Source organism: Saccostrea cucullata, unplaced genomic scaffold, assembly GCF_032062105.1.
Source record: "Saccostrea cucullata isolate Sc308-1 unplaced genomic scaffold, CSIRO_AGI_Scuc_v1 ctg906, whole genome shotgun sequence".
NCBI lineage: Eukaryota > Metazoa > Mollusca > Bivalvia > Ostreida > Ostreidae > Saccostrea > Saccostrea cuccullata.
The window spans coordinates 260,968-279,632 of record NW_026934443.1 but is presented as its reverse complement, the minus strand read 5'-3'; the positions used below and the strand labels follow the sequence as shown (position 1 = coordinate 279,632).

Sequence of the window (18,665 nt, the reverse complement as noted above, 5' to 3'; positions counted from 1 at the left end):
TTGCCATATTACTATAGTATATTCAATTTTCCGACAACCCGATCATTACTAATAAGTTGATCTAAGGAGCACACAATGGTTGTGACCGCTAAATATGGCATGTCTACTCCTCAATGGCACCTGATCCCACCTATGATTACAGAGGTTTGTGTTCGTTCTGATCACAATTCGTAATGCTTAATTTTGAGCATTGATATCGTTACCTTCACATCTGATTACAGTGTATAACTATGAAGAATGCAGTTCACCGGCCTCTATGAATTTCCAGCATTTGAGATGCAATTAATAAACATAAGATGCAACTATTTTTAATCATAAACTTAATTGGTCAATATGCTGAATTTTTTTCTGAATATAATTGCATGTCTTTAAATATAATGACTTTTAAATGATTAACGTGTTTTTAAATATATAAATTTGCTAACCAGTTGCTGTTGTACTGATGTCAAGATAATTTTTGTACTTTTATGAAATCGTTCAACATCGTTTATAAGACAGGATATAATATATTAATAAGGGCTTAATTCAAGCGCATATATAGATTTCTAAAAACAACTAACATGTAGGCCCCCTATATCATAATTAGATATATTGATTATTTATTCCGTATTTCTTATAATTTTCGCGAGATGAAGATTTCAGTGTATATTTCCAGTCGTTTGTTAACCAATTCCTTCTCATGGCCAACATGACTTTGCTGAATAAAAAGCTACAAATCAGTAATTATCAATATTTTCCAAGTATTTCAGTTTTATATGGAGGTGCATGTATTAAGTCATTCGTTTATTTATTTATCTATTAAAAATTATATAAAGTGTACTACAAGTTTCAAATAATTTCTCGAATGAAAAAAAATACTCACCTGTTCCTTCCTTACAAATGTCTTCTTGTATATGCTCCATTAAACTAATTTTAATCATTATGAATGTTAAATACATTTTAAAAACGAATATAAACTATCGACATAGAAAATAAATTATTTTCGACAAACTCATCAATTAATTTCTCATTACAGAATTAGACCTTACTGCAATTTTTATAATAATATAGAAGAGATGAAATAAAATATCTGCATGAACCTACATCATTGAAAATCTTCACAACACAATTTTTGAGCACCTTGGTCGGACTTAAAATTCAATCATTATTAAATTATAAATACATGTGTGCTTTTCAATTTTCTTTGTATTTCCATTGTCATTTACAAAAGATTGAAATGATATCATTTGATATTTTTATTTTCCTTCAAAGGAGATGTCTCCAGTATTTACAGAGATCATTTTGAACACATTTTTGTTATAAATTGATAGAAATTAGATAATTTTTCTGAATATACAGCGAGGTTTTATTTTAAACAAAAATAATATTCATTATACAAAAGTTGAGATATTTTGAATATAATCTTTATTATAGTTGGAAAGATGTAAAAAAAAAAATACTTACATAGAGAAATGTCCAAAATATGCAAATTCAATGACGAAAAATAGTGCCGTTTTCATTTTTTTGCTTTGGAAATGCTTAATATCTCAATATAGACTATAAACAAACGGACGGCTTTTATGTCGTTTATGAAGAAGTTGTTACTGAGTTTAAGAACATTCGCAGATTGCATGTACATATACTCTTGCAAGTAGAATTTATTTTTCTTAAGGAATTGACGCTAAATCCGAACGTAAATAATAAAACCTTTTCAACTTCAGAAATGTCCTTTGGACAATGGTGTTGCCAACAGTTGGTGTCAGATAACAATAAAATAGGAAAAGTTTTCACATAATTTTGTCCTATGCATGATAGATGGACCAAAAATATCCAAAGGAATCATTGAACCACATAATTATAATCAGCTAGTTTTCTACTGGTTGAGCATCTCTAATTTTAATGGATTTCTTTATGAATCTGGATTATTTACATTGCAAGACGCAATATACAAAGAATAATCTAACATACATTTTGGTGACAGATGTACAATCGTCATTTAGGATTATACGTGAACACTACGTGAATATACGCAATATACAAAGAATAATCTAACATACATTTTGGTGACGGATGTACAATCGTCATTTAGGATTATACATGAATACTAAGAGTAAAATTCTGGCCCCGGGATCATGAAGCATCTTAAGCTTAAGTCAAAAAATGACTTAGATGCTAATTGTTTTAGAGGTCAAGCAGCCCAAAATGAAAATACCTTCTGATTTTATATCATCAGTCTGCTGTTGTATGCAAATTATGAGTTTCCTTTAACAAGTTTTAAAGATTTTATAGATAATTGAAATTTTGACTTAAGTCTAAGTCTGTTTCATGATCCCGGGGCCTGGATTCATATCGAAAAAAAAATTAATGTGGTTAGAAATCGAATTTCGAAGCTTTTCTGATAATATTTACTTCACATAGTATCAGTACCATATATTAATGCTCACTATCAATTATAAACTTTCAGATTGTCTTGCAGTCTTATTTCAAACAATCGAGGTAATTTAAGTCGATAAAACATGGTTAGAAACTGTTCCAGTGCCATGCGCTCGACACTTTAAAGTGAAAGTTGCGGGTCCTTTGGATGAGACCTTAAAAACCGAGGTCCCCCGTCACAGCAGGCGTTGGTACGATAAAGATCCCTCACTGCTTAATACTCTCAGTGCCGCGAATAGTTAAAATTTGAAACTCTTCACCAATATATGATGATGTCTATACATGAGTGTAAAAGTCTCAAATGGGACGTAAAACATTAAATCAATCAGTCAATCAAATAATCGATTATTCCTAAGTTACAAGAAAAAGTTCTCTTGGCAATAAACGCTGCTTTTTTGTAAAGTGTTTTCAATAGTGATCGGGCTAAAAAATACATCAACTTCGCAATGAATGGTAAAATTGCATGTACATTTTGACATTTTTCAAATTTCAAAATATAAACTCCACAATTTTTTACAGTTCTTAATATATAGCTTATGACAAGTGGTCAACAAAAAACACAGCTAGACGCGAAGTTAAATCGTTCCACTCCGCTCTACAAAAGACACAAACTAAGGAAGTTAACGAGATGTCATAATCTTTCAACAAAGTCAAATGGGCTGTTATTTGGAGATTTGATTGATTGATTGATTGATTGATTGATGATTGATCGATTGTATATTGTTTAACGTCCTTCTAGAGATTTTTGATTTGAACATTGTATGAAATACATATTAGTTTTGCAAAGACACAAGTTCATGTATTGAAAGACTATAAAGAAACAATTGTAGACAGTAAATACAAATTCAGAACCTTTATTAATACATGTATATCTTTCACAATGGAACCACAAAATATTATACACTGTATCTCTCCAAATCTGGAAAGCTTTATTGGTTCACTAATATATAGTTCTTCGAAAACATTTCATAGAATTCAAAGTTTGAGAAACACGAGTATATGAGTGTACTAAGAAGGAGGATCATTTCGGAGACAAAAAGAACTGAGTGACCTCTCTTGCGTATTATACACCGATTACATTTTTATTAAGGTCTGATTATATTTTTTAACAATCTAGTTCTTTTAATACACCTGTTTAAATCTCCCTTTTGTCCTTTCAGCTTTCTGTCACTTGAGGAACAGAACGAAAATCTGTCGTAACACCCGAAAGTGGGATCCGATTCCTCGGGGATATCTTTGAAGCACTGAAAAACAGAAAAAAAGTCTTTAATTAAATTGATTGATTTGATTGTATATATGCTTTTCATGTCCCATTCGAGAATTTTTCCACCATCAGAGGCATTGCCATATACCCGTGAAGGACTCCAGTTTACGTGCACTGATTACCAATATGCAGCCAACAAGATTTATGGATACGAGGGTTGTCCCAAAATTCCGTAGACAAGCGTTGTTTTGTAGGAACCCTATGTCATACATTAATGAAACTTCGTATATCGATTAAATCAACACTATCTAATAAATTTATGGACAAATATGGAGTAACTACACAAATTAGTCCAATTTAAAAGCCACATTTCATTATCTGGTGTAGGAAGGCGGCGCAATACCCAAAGATTAAAATTTAAATTTAATATATTATAAATCCTTCGGAAAAGTAATTACTTCCTTGTATTTTTTTAATGGAAATGAAATTCTAAAAACTGTCTTGTTAACTATATTTTCTAAAAGTTTGGTGCTCATGCTTTGATAAATATGAATTTTGTAACGTTTTTTATAGATGGGGTTGAAATCCGACATTTTGAAAAATGGCTGCTGCGTTGGCACAGGCGGCGCACTGGACTATGATCAAGTGTTCGATCCCAAATTCACTCTTACAGAAATGTACCAGTCATAAATGTTTGGTAGACTAGGGAAGTTTCTATCGTCATTAGTATTTTAAATGAATAAAACGGTTTCTCAATGTATATGTGAATAACAGTGACTAAAATAAAAGACAGGGCTAAGAAATGGGCAAAAGGTCCACTGTGTAAAGCCATTACAGAAAACAGACGTAAAGCCCCTAGAAATATAGCGTTTTCAAATTATTATTATTTCATTCCTATATATGTATATACTTTGTTTACCTATTTTAATGTTTGATCATATCATAGTAATTAAGATATTTCACATTTATAACTATAACCGTTTCGTTTAATTTAAGAATTTGATTCTGGTATTTGAAATATTTTCTACCAAAAATTGAACCATTGACTTTTGTATTTTTTGACGTTGCAGATTGCTCCGTGTGTTAGAGAACAGTATCACTTTAAATGTTATTACTCAAAAAGTTTTCAAGTAAACACGATAAAACTTCGTAATTTATCTGCTAAGAATACGCTTTATCCACCCTGAAAATTTTTGGAAGATACACTAATTTCTTTAAAAGATATGAGCTCAGTCTACGAAATTTTGGGTCAACCCTCGTACTTAATTGACTTGGCACTCAAGTGATCATGGATCTTTATCGTACCAAAGCCTGCCGTGACTCAGGACTTCGGTCTTTTTATGCCTCATTCGAGAGATCTAGAACTTTCACTTCAAAGTGTTGAAATCTGGGCGAAGCAACGATCGCTATTTATTTTTTATAGTCAGTCACAGCAGGGGTTTAAACCTACAACTTTCCGATCACGAAACTAGCGAAACATCGATTTAGCTACCGTGAAATTTTAAGTCAATTGCCAAGTGACAGGGAACTACTTTCACAATAAACCACAAAGATGATTTGAAATTAAGAGGATGAAAAATAATAATATTTGTACCCTGCTTAAGTCTCCGCAATTGTTTGCATATATATTGTTAATCTTCAGCCAACCTCTTTGAAAGTCGTTAAGGTTCTCCCACTCCCGTGCACTGACAATGTATATGCAGCCGACAAGATCCTTTGATACTGAAGTGACAAGACATAATTATATAATTTCGATGAAATTAATCTTTTATGGATGTTTTATTATTTTTGCAAAGAGTGAGTTCAAGTTTTAAATTGACCATAGTACCTCGATATACTGGTAATCGTTTATTAGAAATAAATTATATGGCAAGGTAAAACATGCTTCATATAACTTAATATAATTTAGAAAAAGTTGCACAAAATTAGAAAAAAAATTGCATATATTAAATATCGCTATTTTTTTAGAGTCATACAGTTTCAACAAGTTCAACATGTTCAGATATACCAGAAACCTAATCATGATGACATGACAAAATCAACGCAAACTGAAACAGTTCATACCCGTGACAAAATATTCTACGTTCGGCTTTAAAAACTCCTTTGCATCAATCACTGTGATTAAGGTTTTATTGTGAAAAGCAGCATTTGCTCCATTCTGAAATGTATGGAAAATTTACTTAAAACATGTTTATTGCAATTCTAAAACTTGTCAAAATGATTTTTATTGGGTGCAAGTACTTTGTATAGTTATATAAACAGAAATCTTGCTTTGTTAAATAAATAGGGTGATAATTATTAATTATTTGCTTTGTTCTTTGATTTACTTAGGATGTATATTATGATATATGAATATACATATAATTATGACATTTGACTATATATACACATCTGCTTATAAACACCTTGACGGTCATAATGACTCGAGGACTTACAACTTACAGACTCAATTATATCTATTTTTTAGGATGTAGAATGCCTTAAAAGTCCCTTAAAGTTTCTTTGCAGATCATTTGACTTAAGGGGGGACCTATGTCCGAAAAGTCTTTGTGTGAAATTTTCAAAACTTTGACATTTCCTTCCTAACCTCTTGCTCTTAATTTTTAGGCATTAAAATTAATACCTTTATATGCTTATTTTTACACAAGAGCACGTGCAAAAACAGTGTGAAATGCTAGAAATAGACTATTTTCAGACATTATTGTTCTACTCCAAATATGCGCTAAAAAGTACCAAAAATGTCAAATCACATTCAAAATCAACAGGTATTTAATTTATATGACTTGTATCTTTAAAATGAAGACAAATTCATTGTAATTCATCTCGCATGAAAAATTATAAAGGAGCACAATGTAAGTATCATCCCGTTTTTCTTGTCGTATTTTTTACAATTCCGACATGCATAACAGGTAATATCTTAAAAAGTCTTTGTGTGAAAATGTTGTAATTAATATTTTTTGAAAGAAAGGATCCCTCTCTTTATTTTAACAAAGAAAAAAGTATACCTTTATGATAAAATAAACGAGAAATATGACGTTTTCTTTTATTTTCGTACTCTTCTGTCATAAATATTGACCTTTCTGCACTAAAAAAAGGTACGTAAGCACTGACAAACATCTTAATTTAAAACTATTTTTGCAAAAAACAAGTATTTTGTTTTGATTAGAAATAATTTAAACAGATAAACTCTTTTCATCTTCATTCTAATCATTCTGCCCCCCCCCCCATTTCCTCGTCAACAACCAACACTTAATAGAACCAAGGAATGACTTTATACAATAAAATCTACATATACTATAAATCAATAAGTAAATATAGGTACAAGTACATTTCTTAATTTTTTTTTAGTTTTATCCAGAAAATACAGATAATGGTAAACATAAAATTAAACATATTTTTCTGATTTAAGCTGCGTTCTTTGTTGAATTTTATCTGATATTTTTTGCACTTTTATATCAGCATATCATGGAGGTATTTCTTTACAACTGAAATTGCTATGAATTATCCACCAAAGGAAGAGAATTCTAATATTAACAAACTCCATAAATCAAATAAAACTGTAATAAATGATGAAAAAGAATTCTTTTTGTAAACTGTGTACGTTATTGATTAATAACAATGTTATGCCTATAATAACCACAGTTGAAAAAGTCAGCGGGAAAAAAACAAACGTCGCTATTGTGACGTCACATAACGCTGCTTTGACGTAGAACGACATAAGTCTCCCCTTAAGTAATGATTGCTTAATAGTCTGGTCCTGATTTTTAAAAAGAGGCTAGAAATAACTCTGACGGCAAATAATTATTATTTGGTCCAGCATAGTTTTTAAACCTATTTCGAGTATGCTGAATCCGAAAAAATATGCTGGCCTTCATGAAAATGGCGTTAAATATGTCAAAATGGCGATTCAAAATGGCGGATATCCAATTTTTCTAATTTTCTCTTAATGTCGTTCAAAATAGAGAAATAATGAGTGAATATCTTACTGAGTGTAATAAAACTATAAAAAATATAATTTTAACGTTATTAGTTTAACTCAGAAAATTTAGTCGTTTCTACACTTAATTCGAATTTTCTCTGATTTATTTGTCTATTGTTTCTATTTTCTTCTTTGTTCAGAGTTTTACATTTGAAAATATCCATACACCGCAGATTTGTATCTTTTTCTCTACATCTCACTATTCTACAACTGAATGATGATGCAGCTGTAAGTTAATAGTCAAAATGGCGATTCAAAATGGCGGATATTCATTTCTTTTTCAAATTATTTCTTAATGTCGTTTACATAGGAGAAAGGATTTGTGAATATCTTACTGAGCGTAGTACAACCATGTAATATGACAATAGAACACTGATATTATCACTTGAATTCGGAAAATTTAGTCGTTTAAATTTGAAATGTGTTAATTAGCTCAAAATGGCAATTCAAATGACGTCATATACATTAGAATTTCGTAAAATACCCAAACTGCTTAATTCTAATTCGAGAAAATATATTTACAGTTTTTTTTATTCATAAAATAATGTTCAAATGCAATTGAAGTTGGAAGATATTTTCGTTAATGACTTATGATTTTCATAATACGGATTTTTGTTTAATAACTTCTTACTTGCTTAATTTTTCACAATTCCGAAGACATTTTACCTATTATTTGTCTCTACATGCTTCTTCATATAAAAAGTTAATAATATCATATACTAATTGCTGTTTTGAGGACAATATGAAAATTAAGATACCCCAAGAGCAGTATTCCCCGAGCATTAAGACGAGTGAACATTGTAGTTCGAGGGTTGCTAAATCATATCAGTTGTTGGAAATTCTTGATCTATTTTTACAGTCCAATGTAGAAAAAAAATAAATGTTTATGTCCATGTGGAAGGTCTAGTGCAACATAACTTAGTATTATTTTTAAAATGATGGACCACGACCATTTAGAGGGCTAGTAGTTGTTACATCATATAAATCTGAATATCCAAATATAAGCATGTTTATTAAGAATTATCAGTGTAATATGCGTAAACCATAATTTTTCTTGATTGTTCAGCTCTGATTCTGTGTCCCTACATTTGCATTTTGTTATTCTCAGTCAAAAATTCAACTGCATTCTCAAATATTTTACGTTGTGAACGGATGATTTTGTATGGAACAGTCAATATAAATTTTTAAAAATTGAAATTTACAAAATATGAAAGAAAATATGTTTGTGTTCAATCCCTCCTCGATTCTTGATACAATTTTACACTACCCTAACAAAGAAGTGTGGATCAAGTTGCCTTGTAAAGTTTTTGGAGTGTTCAAGAAAATTTTGTTGTCAAGAGAAGTGTTGACTAGATCGAAGTCAAGAAAGGCTTCGGCCTGTTGGTAAGAAAGCTTGTAAGTGATAGGAATCACGAGAAATCTGCAGGCGCTCTTAAATTGCATAATTATAAAACTCTCTCACTACAATATGCACACAATATGATTCCAGATGATGCAGTTTGAGAATTTCTTCCTAATAGAATGACCTTTCTACCCTAAAAAACAACAAATCTATACGAGGTCACGCAATAAAGAGCTACATGTCCTAAATATCAGAGACTTTAATACCCCCTCCCCACCCTGCTTGAAAATCGGGAGGGTATAGAGTAATCGGTTTGTACGTCCGTCCGTCCGTCCGTCCGCATGTCTGTTACGCTTTAGGGTACCCATCTCTTATCCACAACTCATCTCATACCACTGAATGAAATTTGATGACACTTTATTACATATTACCATTGTGCATCTCTTATTTCACTTTTTTGATCCGACACATATTTTGGGTTTCCCAAAGCAAAACATGGACACTATTATTATATACATTTGGGAGACGGGGGTATCATTTAGTGAGCTATTTGCTCACAGTACAGTACCTCTAGTTTATTTTGCATAAGGTTTTTGAAAAAAAGTAGACTTTTAACATTTGAACATAAATGTGTTGTTTCTTGAGTGTTTTTTGATTGATTGTATATTGTATAACGCCGTGTCGGCAATTTTGGAGCTAGGTTTAGGCGGACTATCGGTTTAAATAATCGGTTTTTGAAGGATTTTGGTTTCTCTGGCGGCCTCCAGTGAGCTAACTCTTTTTCGAACTCCAGAGAAACGATCTTTTACATGCCAAGGGGGTTGTCATCCTTGACACAGGGCACCATTTTACTTGAGAGTTGACAATACCAAAATTCCGAGGACATACTGAAAAATTTAGCAAATAAATCTGGAATAGAAGATGGTATGGTATAATACTAAGTTCTTATAAGTACTAAAAAGCAGGAACAAAGTGTTCGATGAAATCGGACAAGAATTTCTTCAGTTATATTTGATGGTGTGCTGAGGGATGTTGAAGTATAAGTGCGAGTTGATAATGACATGATTCAGGAGTGATTTTAGGTCGACGGGGGCTCAAAGGCTTTGGAAGACGGTCGAATACGAGGGGGAAAATTTGGAAACTCTTAAGTTGAGATTGTTTTAACTATTTCCAGAAAAAATGGATCTATTTTAGTATTTTTGTTTGTTCATATTTAATAGACTAATCAATATACTATATATACTAGTATATAAAAACAAACTGTAATTTATTTTCTGAAAAAAAAAACGAATCAGAATTAAGCAGTTTGAATATTTTACGAAATTCGAGTGAATATGACGTCATTTTGAATCGCCATTTTGAGCTAATTAACACATTTCAAATTTAAACGACTTAATTTTTCCAAATTAAAATGCTGATATTATAGTGTTCTTTTGGAACCTTACGTAGGTGTGCTACGCGCAGTAAGATATTTACAAATCCTTTCTCCTATGTAAACGACATTAGGAAATAATTTGAAAAAGAAATGAATATCCGCCATTTTGAATCGCAATTTTGACTTTTAACTTACAGCTGCACCAATATTCAATTGTAGAATAGTGAGATGTAGAGAAAAAGATACAAATCAGCAGTGTATGGATATATGCAAATGTAAGATCCTGAACAAAGCAGAATACAGAACAATAGACAAAAAATCAGAGAAAATTCGAATTAAGTGTAGAAACGACTAAATTTTCTGAGTTGAACTAATAATGGTAGCATTCTATTGTCATTTTTATACTTGTATTACACTCAGTGAGATATTCACACATTATTTCTCCTTTTTGAACGATATTAAGAGAAAATTAGAAAAATTGGATGTCCGCCATTTTGACCTATTTAACGCCATTTTCATGAAGGCCAGCATATTTTTTCGGATTCAGCATACTCGAAATATGTTTAAAAACTATGTTGGACCAAATAATAATTATTTGCCGTTAGAAGTAATTTTTTCTTTAAATCGGACCAGACTATAATGCCCACGGTCAAAACAATGGCTATTGATAAGGACCAAAATGACGTAATATATCAGACATTTGTCATTTACTATATACAGTAATTCTGGTTAGGTGGTTCAAAAACTTGATAAAAAATTTGCTGCGGAAATTGTTTTAAATTATAAATTAATTATTACGTTGTATGTTATTTTTGTCCTTTCAAATACGCAACCTCCCATTTAAAGAAAATATGCATTTGAAACAAATAACAAAACAGGAGGATTAAAAAGAAAAAAAAAGTTGAGAGACAAATACTTACTTTAAATACTTCTGAAATATTGACATCGTATTTCTTGCCAGGACGACATGATGTGGTTTTTGGTGGAAGTCCTAGAGGATCAGAAACATCTCGCTTTTTTCTATGGGGTGGATCCATAACCAATAAAGGGGCGCGGAAACCACCCCCGATCATTGGAGGAAGAAGATGCACTTCCTTTCTCACCATTATATTTAAAGTTGCTAAAACAGAATAAAAATGAAAGAATACCAATGAATTCTAGGGTCGATCAAACAATCTTGTTAGCAAATACAGTTAGATTTGGACTGACGTTTTTAGACAAATTGTTGGGTCATAACTTTGAATTTCCCGTTTCCTCAACCATGACTAGGAGCCTGAAGGATCACAAGTGGTTTAACTTATTATTATATTTAATTAATTACAGTTATTTACTGTAATGACACTGTAAATAAATTCATCCTTTTTAACTTCTCATTTAAGTCGTTATATGGCTGACTTGTTTCATACCAATTTTGCTTAAAATTCTTTGTATACATGTTGCTCTGTTAACTTAGTCTAAACAGTTGGTTCGTGGAAGGTGTGACCTGTCAACATGGAATGTTTCTACATCTGTAGGTACATATGCAAACTATGCTTGTATCCAGGGTTCCGTATTTGTGCCCTGTCCCCAGGATTGTATTTGTAGATTTCTGTAGATCGGTCACTGATATCTTTACTTTTTCAATTAAAAATATGTGAGACTTAAAAATTAATAAAAATGTGAGAAAAAAAAAATTATAACATATTGATCAATTCAGTCTTTACTTTGTTCTGAAATTTTAATGTACGATAATCATGATAATCACGCTCAGAAAGCTATTTTAACAATGAAGATGCAATGAATAAAAAAGCAAGAATCCCCTCTCGACAAGTTAAACCAATTTTTATTGTTCATGTCGTTGGTCATTTTTAGTGCTTTATATAAATTTCCATCCGTGACCTTGTATCTACTTGGTAGATCCGACATTTAGGATATACAGTGTTGTTGGTTTTTTAGTGCTTTATATATATCTATATATATATATATATATATATATATATATATATATATATATATATATAAGCACTAACAATGACCAACGACACGAACAATAAACATTGTCAAATTTTCGGGACGCCCTGTCCCTTCCTCAGGACAAATAAAGGAGTTAAAAAGTCATAAGAACAAAGGAAAAAGCGAAACAAAAAACAACTAGCACTACTACTAAACTACTAAACACTATATATTTACATACTAAGTTACATGTTGATTTGGAATTTTTTAAGAAAACTATTAAAGAAAGAATCTGGACCGCTATGAAATGCGTCCGGTCTATCGGGTATACTCGGGTGAAGTGCGATTTACATAATTGAACGAATTAATTATGCTAATTAATTAGGACAATCAGTAAATCGTACATTGTTTCATTCTCTCAAAATGGCGTAACTATACTTGATAAAGAATAACCAAAGAAAAATAATATAGAAGGGGCATTTTAACATATGAATTATGATCTATTATAAATTTTAATTTGAAATGTTTTAGGACTGATTATCGGTAAAAAATAATTAATAATTAATTAACAAAGGCGTAAGCAATACATAGTTATGTGGGTTGTTCGAGAGTTGGTGACGCAAATTAACTGTGGAGTTTACACTAAATTGAGAGAATAATCTTGTTTGGTATCATCAGGAATCGGGTCTAGTTTACGTTCATTCTGGTGAAGTCATTCAGTTTGTTAATACCATTGGGGCGGAATGACTTCAATCTGTGCATCCAGAACTTTTCTTTGCTTTTTCTCTGAGCGTCTGTCCATCTTGGGTTATGATCAATCACCACTACTGTCATGTCCTCCCATTTGTGACCCTCAAGGTTGAAATGTTCCCCAACGGGTTCATTGAGTTTTTTGGTCCTAATGGTCGAACGGTGGTTATTGGCTCTCCTGCGGAGATTTCCTGTTTCACCAATATACTGTTTGGAGCAAACTTTGCAACTGATGAGATAAATGCAGTTGTCAGTATGACAGGACAAACTTCCTAGTATTTTGTAGCTGCGGCCTGTAACAGGGCTGTTAAAACTGTCTGTGTCAGTGCTGTGCTTACAAAGAAGACATCTTCTGTCAGAGCAAGTCTTAAAGCCCCCGTTAGGTAATGGGTTGTCCAGTCTGGTTCTTACTACCATGTCCTTTAGGTTCCTAGGGCGTCTGTATGCAGCCAATGGGGGTTCCTTAAAGATCTCTGCCATTCGTTTGTTTGAATGGAGAATTGGTAGGTTCTGCTGAAGGATACCGCTTAGGTTCTTAAGGACGGGATGGTATGTGGTTACCAGAGGGACCCTACCGCTATTTTCTTTCTCTTTGTAGCGTAATAGGTTTTGCCTGTCATGTCCCGCCATCTCATCAATAGCTGTTTGTACGTTGCGGGCATTGTAGCCTCTTTTGCATAGGTGGGACTTAAGAAGACCACTTTGCTCCTGATATAAGCCAGGGGACGAACAGATGCGTCGAATTCTGGTGGCTAGACCCTTAGGCACTCCCTTAAAAGTGTGTGGGGGATGACAGCTGGTGGGCATAAGATATAGGTGGGAATCTGTGGGTTTGGTGTGGAGACTGAATTCGATTTCACCATCAATCAGGGTAGATGTGGTATCTATTCATAATAATTCATACGACTCTTCCAAGCCAGATTTACACGATCTAGAGGAATACAAACTCTATAGGCCCAAGAGTGACTGGGAACCTGCACCGGGCAAGTGTGGCGCGCTTGAGTCGTATATTGACGCCGTTGAGTCAGACATAGAGAAGCTCCTTTCAGTGCCAGACAAGACTCCCGACAATTTGAGTAAGGAAGAGAGATCTGCCTTACAATCATTAAAAAATCGGGATGACATTGTAATCAAGAAAGCAGACAAAGGCTCTACAGTTGTCGTACTGGATAAAGAGACTTACATGGCGGAGGCCCAAAGACAACTCTCAGACGAACGTTTCTATAAGAAACTGGACTCTGACCCTACTAAAGAATTCTCCACCGCCATTACCAAAACTCTTGACGATATGTTTGAGAAAAATGAGATTGGTATCAACGTCTACGAGACCTTAAATCCTATTGACTGTAGACCAGGAAAATTCTATCTGCTTCCTAAAATACACAAAGAAGGCATGCCAGGTCGTCCCATAGTCAGCGCAATTGGACACCCCACGGAGAAAATTTCTGAATTCATTGATTTACATCTCCGTCCACACGTAGAGAATTTGCCATCCTATCTCAAGGACACCACGGACTACATTAACAAGACGCCCTCTACTGGCCTCCCAGATCATACCCTCCTCGTGACTATGGACGTCACATCTTTGTACACCAATATTCCGCACGATGAGGGTATCGAAGCCTGTAGAGAAGTCTGGGATAGTAGGTCCATACAAATTCCTTCTACCGAGTCCCTTGCCAAGCTCCTTGAACACGTTCTCAAGTTCAACAACTTCATGTTTAATGGAGAACATTACCTGCAGGTTAATGGAACTGCTATGGGTACGAAAATGGCACCGTCTTATGCCAATGTCTTCATGGGCAGACTGGAACGCAACTTGTTACTTCAAGCACCATTTAGGCCCCATAGCTGGTTGCGTTTCATTGACGATATAGAGATGAAGTGGGTGGAATGCCGCGAGAGCCTCGAGGCATTCATTACGTTTGCCAACACCTTTCATCAGTCGATCAAATTTACAGTAGACGTATCTAATTCGAAAAACGTATTTCTAGATACCACATCTACCCTGATTGATGGTGAAATCGAATTCAGTCTCCACACCAAACCCACAGATTCCCACCTATATCTTATGCCCACTAGCTGTCATCCCCCACACACTTTTAAGGGAGTGCCTAAGGGTCTAGCCACCAGAATTCGACGCATCTGTTCGTCCCCTGGCTTATATCAGGAGCAAAGTGGTCTTCTTAAGTCCCACCTATGCAAAAGAGGCTACAATGCCCGCAACTTGCTCTGAAGATGTCTTCTTTGTAAGCACAGCACTGACACAGACAGTTTTAACAGCCCTGTTACAGGCCGCAGCTACAAAATACTAGGAAGTTTGTCCTGTCATACTGACAACTGCATTTATCTCATCAGTTGCAAAGTTTGCTCCAAACAGTATATTGGTGAAACAGGAGATCTCCGCAGGAGAGTCAATAACCACCGTTCGACCATTAGGACCAAAAAACTCAATGAACCCGTTGGGGAACATTTCAACCTTGAGGGTCACAAATGGGAGGACATGACAGTAGTGGTGATTGATCATAACCCAAGATGGACAGACGCTCAGAGAAAAAGCAAAGAAAAGTTCTGGATGCACAGATTGAAGTCATTCCGCCCCAATGGTATTAACAAACTGAATGACTTCACCAGAATGAACGTAAATTAGACCCGATTCCTGATGATACCAAACAAGATTATTCTCTCAATTTAGTGTAAACTCCACAGTTAATTTGCGTCACCAACTCTCGAACAACCCACATAACTATGTATTGCTTACGCCTTTGTTAATTAATTATTAATTATTTTTTACCGATAATCAGTCCTAAAACATTTCAAATTAAAATTTATAATAGATCATAATTCATATGTTAAAATGCCCCTTCTATATTATTTTTCTTTGGTTATTCTTTATCAAGTATAGTTACGCCATTTTGAGAGAATGAAACAATGTACGACTTACTGATTGTCCTAATTAATTAGCATAATTAATTCGTTCAATTATGTAAATCGCACTTCACCCGAGTATACCCGATAGACTGGACGCATTTCATAGCCGTCCGGATTCTTTCTTTAATAGTGTTCTTAAAAAATTCCAAATCAACATGTAACTTAGTATGTAAATATATAGTGTTTAGTAGTTTAGTAGTAGTGCTAGTTGTTTTTTGTTTCGCTTTTTCCTTTGTTCTTATGACTTTTTAACTCTTTTCTTTGTCCTGAGGAAGGGACAGGGCGTCCCGAAAATTTGACAATTTTTATTGTTCGTGTCGTTGGTCATTTTTAGTGCTTTTTATAAATTTCCATCCGTGACCTTGTATCTACTTGATAGATCCGACATTTAGGATATACAGTGTTGTTTGTTTTTTTAGTGCTATATATATATATATATATATATATATATATATATATATATATATATATATATATATATATATATATATATGCAATTCATACAGCATATTAAGACAAAAAATGAAATACACATTCATATACTATCCTCGTAAAAGATTACAGACCTTATCGCACAATCAGTTTACTTCGACGTTTGACAGAATATAACATAAGGTTTTGACGTTTTTACTTATTAAATATTGTATGAGTCGGTTTTGGCGCGAACAACGATGCGCTAATTTTAGAATACCGCTAAGAAATCATTATTAAAATTATACAATTATGACTTGTGTATTGCCAATTCATGATTAGGCTTACAATTCCATGTCCATTGATTGCAGTTAATTTTGAATACGTAATACGAAAAATACGAAATTTTGAAAACGTAAGATACATGCCAGAGTAATCAAAAACACATTTATCATGTTAAGTGAAGATAATTTTTTTGTAACCTAAGATTTTTTTTTTACATGTCTGTTTGGATTTTGCATGCCCCCCCCCCACCCTAAAATTGACGTTAGCTATAGATAGCTATTGACCATTCAAATAAGCTTTATTTTGTATATTTCCCTCAATGTCATCAAGTAATGTTTAAAAGATAAAAAATGAGGGCGAAAAGTACTTACATTGAGAAATACCCAAGATATGCAAACTCAATCAAGAAAAATAGACCCGTTTTCATTTTTTGCTTTTAAAAAGCAAGATATCAATAATTTACAAACGTAGGGCCTAACTGTTCGTCTATACTGAAGTTTCGACTGTTAAAACAACGTTCACAGACTGAACCAACATACTCTTGCAAGGGGAATATATTTCCTTTTATACAAGATGCTTTATCCGTGTATAATAAAAGCTGCTTAATGTATGAAAGCATCTTCTGGAGCAATTGTGTTGCCAACAGTTGGTGTTTTATCACAATTAAGTAGGGATAAACTTTTAATATATTTTTACCATGCATGTGTGAGAGAAAGGGCAGAAAATTCCAAAGGAATCCTTGAACCTAAATAATTAATATAAGCTCGTTTTCAATTGGTTGCATCTTTAAAGTAAAATGTATTGTTCGATAAAAAAAATCTAGATTTTGTATGAGTTTGGATTAATTTTACTGCGCAAGCGTAATAATATAATAAATCTAACAATTTGGATTGAGTGACATATGGTGTTCGGTATCTGCAATAATACAGGAAACGCAAGAGAAGAAAGTTTGACACAAATACGAACTTTTGCAAGAACCTTTTATTTATGGAGTGATAAATGTAAATTTACTTCTTTTTATACCCCCGCTTGAAAAGTTGAGGGTGTACTGTAATCGGTATGTCCGTCCATATGTCTGTCTCTTACGCTTTGGGGTACCGATATCTTATCAGCAACTCCTCTTATACCACTAAGTGAAATTTAATGAAACTTTCACAGAATCTTTAATACATATTGCCACTGTGCACCTCCTGTTTTACTTTTTGATCCGACACATATTTGTTCAACCTATGTTCTCTTTCTTTTATAATTTTTTGACGTTAAACCTCTTACCAATTACAAATCAATAAGCAAGGTTAAAAGCATAGAGATGGTGTTCACTAGTCTTGTAGTTGAACATTCGAGTGAAATTTTCTTCTATCTTTAAACATTCACAATCACAATACACATGTACTATTAAAAAAATAAGCTAACCAATATCTAGTTGTCATTTTGTTAATCATATTCTGTCTTCGTTGTCAACTTTATTACTTTTTGCCTCAGTTAAAATTAAAATTTACCATTCGATATGATCGATGACCTTGTCAACAAACACAGTCTATTGTCGAATATTAATTATCTAGAGTTTAAATACTAATTGCTAAGCCATTATTTCATAATGAATTATCTACAGTTTTTTTTTTTCGTTCGCCCAATTATGCCAAGGAGCTCAAAACTGTGTGACCAATTAAGATGATTGGTTACTCCTTTATGACTTTCCCATGCATCTTTTCTCCCAATTGACATTGTTTTAAAAGAGTGTTTTAATAGACTTTTGAGGTTGGTTGTCGTTCTTGTGTGCACCTTTCTTTAAAAGATACCCATGGACCACAATGCTTACCTGGGGTCATGTTTTTTCATCACATTCCCCCATACATATACATATGTAGTACATATTAGAACTTTAAAGTTGTGTTCCTATACAAATCTATACGGAAAAAGTCTAATATTTCTGTTTATTTGCTGAGCGGGCATTAAAAACTCGATGTTTGACCGCTGAGTAAGATGTTAAAATGTTGGACTGCTTACGTCACAGAATGGGCGGAGCTTACTTTCATTTCATTCG

General features: G+C 33.2%; 1 protein-coding gene across 1 annotated transcript; it reads right to left on the bottom strand.

Moving 5' to 3' along the window:
* Nucleotides 1–3,451: 3,451 nt before the first annotated feature.
* Nucleotides 3,452–11,392, bottom strand: LOC134240753 (uncharacterized). The gene is made up of 4 exons (XM_062722835.1): nt 11,233–11,392; nt 5,681–5,774; nt 5,211–5,338; nt 3,452–3,656 (listed from the first exon to the last, which is right to left on the bottom strand). Exons 1-4 carry the CDS (start codon nt 11,383–11,385, stop codon nt 3,498–3,500), a joined length of 534 nt encoding a protein of 177 aa, XP_062578819.1. The 5' UTR covers nt 11,386–11,392; the 3' UTR covers nt 3,452–3,497.
* Between the last annotated feature and the right edge of the window lie 7,273 nt (nt 11,393–18,665).